The sequence below is a fragment of the Silene latifolia genome, chromosome 6 (genome assembly GCF_048544455.1).
Source record: "Silene latifolia isolate original U9 population chromosome 6, ASM4854445v1, whole genome shotgun sequence".
NCBI lineage: Eukaryota > Viridiplantae > Streptophyta > Magnoliopsida > Caryophyllales > Caryophyllaceae > Silene > Silene latifolia.
In genome coordinates, this window is record NC_133531.1 from 10,189,820 (window position 1) to 10,196,365 (window position 6,546).

The 6,546-nt window shown below is 35.2% G+C and overlaps 1 protein-coding gene across 1 annotated transcript; it reads right to left on the minus strand.

Moving 5' to 3' along the window:
* Positions 1 to 1,822: 1,822 nt before the first annotated feature.
* LOC141586282 (ubiquitin-fold modifier 1-like) lies at positions 1,823 to 5,953 on the minus strand. The gene is made up of 5 exons (XM_074407456.1): positions 5,801 to 5,953; positions 5,581 to 5,678; positions 3,987 to 4,019; positions 3,268 to 3,350; positions 1,823 to 2,150 (listed from the first exon to the last, which is right to left on the minus strand). The coding sequence occupies exons 1-4, from the start codon at positions 5,872 to 5,874 to the stop codon at positions 3,268 to 3,270; spliced, it is 288 nt and encodes a 95-aa protein (XP_074263557.1). The 5' UTR covers positions 5,875 to 5,953; the 3' UTR covers positions 1,823 to 2,150.
* Between the last annotated feature and the right edge of the window lie 593 nt (positions 5,954 to 6,546).

Sequence of the window (6,546 nt, forward strand, 5' to 3'; positions counted from 1 at the left end):
AAAACATTGATCATGCGTAATTAACTATAACTTATTAGTTTTAATTAAAATTATATGTATTTTATTTTAAAACACTGAACTTAAATCTAAAAAAATAAAATTTGAGATAAAAAAAATTAATTTATTTTTATTTATAGGTAAAAATATTAAAGGTTATATATGAATTATATTATTTTTCTTTAATTATAATAATAAAATTTTAAAACAGATCGCGCGAAGCGCGAGATACTACCTAGTATTAATGTAAAACCCATATTGGTGAGATGTGCCTTAAGTCTAGAAAATCATTGCATATCTATATCTATATAATAACATAAAAAGGCGTCTTGAGCCTCTATTGAAGCAACACATCATCTCTTCACTACTTGCCACATGTCACTAATGGCCAACCTATACAATAACAGACCAACCTTCGGTATAAAATAAATGAAGAAGTCAATAAAAAACCAAAGAAAAAGTCACAAATGTTGTACTTTTGATATTCCAGTCTTTTGGTATACCTCCGCGGTTCCGCAACAAAGAAAACCAAAAACTCAAATTAATTATCCAATTGATTGCCTTATTAGTACATCTTCATTATATCTATTACATCTCCATTAATGGGACAACTTAAGTGGACGTTACTATCTATTATGGTAGAAAAACGGAAGTGAAGAATCTGGAGGGTCATCACTAATTCACTAGGGTCATCACTAATTCACTAGGCGTTTCTTCTTGCCATGAAATGTAGGAGCCACATATTGACATAATACACCAGCAAAGGTGTAGCCATTTTTTCACTGTAATTTCAATGTTGTCTTGTCTTGAGTTCTAATGTTGTACATCTAGATATAATTCTGATGGCACAAGCGTTTTTCGACATAATTGACAGTGGTATTTGTGTTTCATAGTAATCTTCCAATGCAAGGTTACTAACTGCTTATGAGCTTCGACAGTTCGACCTTCTCAATTTTACTCAAGGTTTATTTATGAGTTGTGACCTATAAGGCTATGAGGCATCGAGGCTATATGACTAATTGTTGTTCTACATCTCACTTTTGGAGAGGAGTAGGATTGGAAATTAAAGGATGAGAAGGTCGAAGAAAAAATGTCCGACATTCCGGTATCCTTATTATAAAATCTTCAATGTTGGACTATGCGAGTGGATTCTTTTATCAATTATCGGCAAGTAGTCCTCCATCTGTTACTTAAATAATTAAATGGTATTGTTCTTTTCCATCCATGAGATGTTTTATTTATATTTTCAATTTGTTACACTATTTATCTTTTCATTTGCGAAAATATTACACAATAAGCAAGTGGCGATTCATGCATTATATGGTAAATGTCAATGGCATACGAAACCTACACCATAGCAAAAAAGAAAAGGCCTTGCCATTGTACAAATCTTAAGCCAAACGAATTGATGAATAAAAAAAATGATATTTAAACAGCACCTTGAGTATCACGGGTAATAAAACTAATTTTGATTTTGCTAACCAAACTCCTCTCATTGAGGTAGTATTTGGAGACATAGAATTAATTTTGCTAACCACGTGTCTTGAAATAATGTGGTGATTATAATGTGGAATTTAATCACGAATTTCAATGTTTCAATGATGATGTGGGGACCAATGAAATTAGAAATAAAATTTGGAACAGCAAACCGAGGTTAATACTAATAATTTCTTTTAGCTAAAATTCCTAAATAAAAAGTGGATTGTTCGACAAGTTTAGCGATGAAATTAAATGACTATGACTACTATATGATCCCCAAACAGGTCGCGAGTTCATTTAAAGCACAATCGTCCATGTAGAATTGTGATACGGTAAACTCGAACGTGAGACATTCTGAAATAGTACTTTGATCTTGATCATAAGCCCAAAAACAACTTCGTAAATCTATAAAAAGCAATTATACTAGAACTACAGCCATACATAATTATTCAAATATATTTCTGAGTATCGATTATTATTAAATCAACAATAATAAACCTTTGAATTAAACGCAACAATGACACACTTTAGGAGCACGTGGGTTCAAATCCGGAGGTCCACAGAAAATTTTAGCCGACTCATACCCTTTCTTTACGCACTGTGATGCACACTGTGCCTGAGTTTCACATTCCGCTACATACTTGATTACTTGCAGTTAAACGAGGCTTCAACACCTAGCAACAATACCACCCCAAAGAAAAATGTAATCAGTTATAATGTGTCTAGATTTTTTAGAGGCAGAAAAGCGATGATAATTGCATGCAAAGAAATAAGTTAAATCGTACCACTCATATGAACGAGGAGGAATACAGAGGCTAGAAGAATGAATGAAACTTGGAGCTTAAAGGATGCCATTATGTGTGTGTAGGATGATGGTTGAATTCTTAGAATTTTCCCGTGGACACGGCTTTTGAAATGTAATTAAGGGTTTGAGAATAATAGACAATCTTCACATAGAATAATAGGCTGTCATTTATATAGTGTTTTATGCAGAATCATTTTAAGAAGATAATCATGCTTCATCAAGGAGGTTACTCAGGTTAGGGTTAAAATATTAAATTTCCATTTAAGTGATTGGGTTGATACGAATCCAATATGAAACTAATTCACGTGAGTTAAGGTCTTTTTAGCACGAATACAACACAAATAACCGGTCAAGAGATAGTTGGGTTTACCAGGTTAGTTGAGTCCGTGGATTTAACTATTTATACGTATTAGGTGGATGAAATTGAGGTTCTTGCAAATAAATCGGTTACACAAGTCATGTTTGGTTATTGGAAAAATAAATAGGGTAGGTTCCGTCTGAGGGAAATAGTCAAATAGAAAACTAGAGTTGGTGAAATACATTTTTCAAAGACAAAAATAAAAGGATATCACTATATCCTACCGCTTGCAATATCTTTTCTCACCGGTATCTCTCTATAATTGTGTTCATTTCCTTCTGTTTTAGTGTAATTTAATTCCAAATTGGGTAAAGATCATATTGTTCATATTGTTTTGTACTAGTGAATAGGGATGTCAGTGGGGCGGGTTTTGGTGCGTCTCTCCCCACACCCGCCCCACTTGGGGCGGATGCAGGTAGTGATTTGATGGGTCGTGGGGCGGGGGTGGGTATCAAAAGGGCCAGAGGATCTTGACTATTTTGCACCAATGTGGGTTGTGTTTAGTTTTACCTGAGCAAGTGCTTTATTTGATAATTGAAAAGAATGATGATGGAGCTAATCTCCAAAGGTTGAACCTTGAAGTCATAAAATTGAAGCAAAAATTCCAGTGAAGCATCAAAGACATTACCTAGTTCAAAGATCCCAGCATAGCACCGACTCTGTCACGGGGAATCAAGCGCAGTTCAGACCCGTGCTTGAGGAAGACATTGCCTGCAAAAATTCAAGTGTCCATTGTCAATACTAGTCAATTGCCATACACATTGTTATGTCTCTTAACACAATTAAACTATAAGGGAAATCAATTCTCCGAAGTGATTCATTTAAAAGCAAATCAACAGATACAAACAAGTAAACAGATCCTACAAGCCATAGAAAAAAAAAAAACAAGGTGAGATTAACACTACGGAATATGCAACATGGCAAGTGGCAACCAGTCTCTTTCCCCACATTTCATGAATGGTTTGGATGTATATAAAGGGAACAAGCTAAAGTTGAATTGCAACACTATTAAGCCTTCCCTTCCCGTAACCTAAAACTAAAAATGCAGAAAAAAAATTCAAGCAAACATACAACACCAAAAAACATGACTTGATGAGGAACATTTAGAGAGGACAATTAACATTTAGTCAAGCAAGTTCGCTACACAAAATAATCTCCTTATTGATACATAAGTCATATCCTCCACAAGATAATAATTAGTTATGGTGCGGGACAAACATTTTATGACAAACGTGATGTAATCACACCCAAGTGCAGAAGAGAAGGCAAGAAATAAACAGATTTCAAATTTAAAAGCAGTATAAAAAAAACTGAACTACAGATAAACTTGTGAGTTATGATGCTCACCTGCACTTTGCTGAGGATTAATTCCCACACCATCTGTATCCACACAACAGAATAAATAGATTAAAATAAACAAAAATAAAGACTCTTTAGACCAAATACTTAATCCCTGTAATTAACTACTGCAGACGATATTCCCATATTTTTCTGTCCTATGACTTCGTGAGACTAGGAGACAAACTGACAACATATGCTTCATCCTTAACCTCTAGTCACCGGCGGTATCTAGAAGTTAAATACAAAAGCAAATCCTTAAAACCTTTCTTCCCACTTCACATCCCATTGGCCAATAATAATAAAAAAAATTGTTAAATTAAAAAACTCTAAAACACATTTATATTTCATATGCCTAGATAGCAAGAGAAACCTCACATTTCTTTCAGCATTGATTTTCAGACGGCTAATAATGAGTATAAGTTACAGACTTGCACAACTTTTTCTTTGGTGCAAAAGAAGGCATAAAGTTATATAATACAAAGGATAGGGGGGGATTCAACAACCAGGCTATGATCTCCTGAAATATGGTTGCATGGTTCCAGGGTTCGATTGGCCGATGCTCAACTGAATCTTCCTGATGGTATACAGTTCGTTGACAAAGTATGCAGCAGGCGGGCAGAGTTGTTTGCGTTCTAACCAGACCAAGGGTAGGTAGCCAGTGGCATAGGGACTTGTAAGGGAGTGAGGTCTTAACTCTTAAGACCCCACAAGTTTTGAAGTTTCGGTAACTTTACTGTTAACAAATGCTGTAGTAAATAAATTTTTACTGATTTTGTCATATAAGATTCCACTACTATTCATAAATAATTAATAATTTAAATTTAAGACCCCACACATTGAATTTTCTAATTACACCACTGTGGTTATCTATCTAGGAATCCCAAACTGTTTCACGTACTGAATTGGATACCTTACCATACACACTCCTTAAGAATTGACTACGGCAGGAATGTAACACGAACATTACCAAGAACATAGATGTTAATCAAGTCTATACTATACTCCTAGTCTCCTACTACTAAAGTTTGATCATCATAGTATACACACCATAGTCGAGTTTAGCAGACAATCAGTGCAAGCGAAAGTCAAAACTCTATAAAGTGTTACATTACAACACCATCACCTTAGTATCTCCATTCTCAAGCTCCCGTAAATTAGGGGTGGGAGATGTACTTGACCTTGACTCTAAAAGACTTATTTCAAATGACCCAAAATGAAAATTGTGTTGAGAATTGCATTAAATGAATTTTACATCACAGTAAAACGAAGAGCAACTACTTTGCATTACTCATAAGTCATAACTATCCCAGTACGCGTTAATTTGTGTTGATGATCACAAAATCCCTCCACTCGACTGTATCCTTTGTTTCACAAAATCGAAGCGTAATCTAGCAATTACATTCTCAATGGACATTCAACGAAACATCACCACTCCAAAAGAATTATACAAAATCAACGAATCCAATAAAAACCTAAATACCAAATCTTTTCATCTTCAAACAATAAACCTATCAATTTATAAACATAATCACACCCAAAAAACACTATTATTAACAATCATCAACAACAATAGAATTCTTTAAACAGAAATATATATTACCGTTGGTGATGATTGCGCTGGTTTGAGGAGGAACCTTAAATTCCTCGGCGGCGAATTTAAGGACGGCGGTAAACGGAGCTGCTTCCGGCACGCTAAACCTAATGTTTTTTCCAAAATCCCCAATTGAATTAAAATCAATACAATCGAATTAATTGAAGATAATAATTAGAAAAACATGAAATCAATAAGAACTTGAGAAGAGAGGAAAAAGAATACATACACTTTGAAAGGAAGCTTAGGGTCGGAAGTTAAGGTAATCTTGAAGGATACCTTTCCTCCTCCTTCATTCGCCATTTTCGTACTTTGATTGCTTTCTCCTTCCCCAAATTGATATTTCTACGCTTTTAGTCTTTAGATTATGGTTTATTAATTTTTAAATGAAAATAGAAGTAAAAAAACAAACCCGGTTAACAAGTACGGAGTAGTTTTGTATGAAACGGTCTTAGCCTTCGTTTCTTTTCAACTTAATTTCGATTCTAATCGGGCCGATTGATTGATTCACTCCATTCATTTCGATTCGATTCGATTCACTCAATTGATTCGATTCGATTGATTGATTCGATTCAGATCGATTCGATTCGGTTTATTTCAACATTACTATTATTATTCTTATTGATATGCTTATTATTATTTTTATATTAATGTATTTACTATTGTTATTGATGGGGCATTCTCGCACCACACTGTCATCACACCGAGCAAGGTCAAGGATATCCACAAAGAAGTCAACGGCTTAGATCGCTTAGCCGATCGACCCATCGGCTGATAATAGGGTCTCGGCCAGACGACTCGCCGGGACACATGTCCGCGTACTCACATCCAAGACCCTCTCGCCCGCCGTAGGGTACATCGGCCGAGGGTAGAACGGTCTTTCCACCCGATAAGCCACTTGGCCACTTGGCCACTACGCGCCAAAAAGGTGAAAGCTTATAAATACTCCTCAACCTTCATTGAGGAAAGGATCCA

Excerpts from the sequence above, each read along its gene's own strand:
- LOC141586282 (XM_074407456.1), bottom strand. The coding sequence starts at position 5,874 with ATGGCGAATGAAGGAGGAGGAAAGGTATCCTTCAAGATTACCTTAACT. Across the intron at positions 5,679-5,800 it reads CCTAAGCTTCCTTTCAAAGT|GTTTAGCGTGCCGGAAGCAG; the intron begins GTATGTATTCTT and ends AAAAAACATTAG. Across the intron at positions 3,351-3,986 it reads TAATCCTCAGCAAAGTGCAG|GCAATGTCTTCCTCAAGCAC; the intron begins GTGAGCATCATA and ends GAATTTTTGCAG.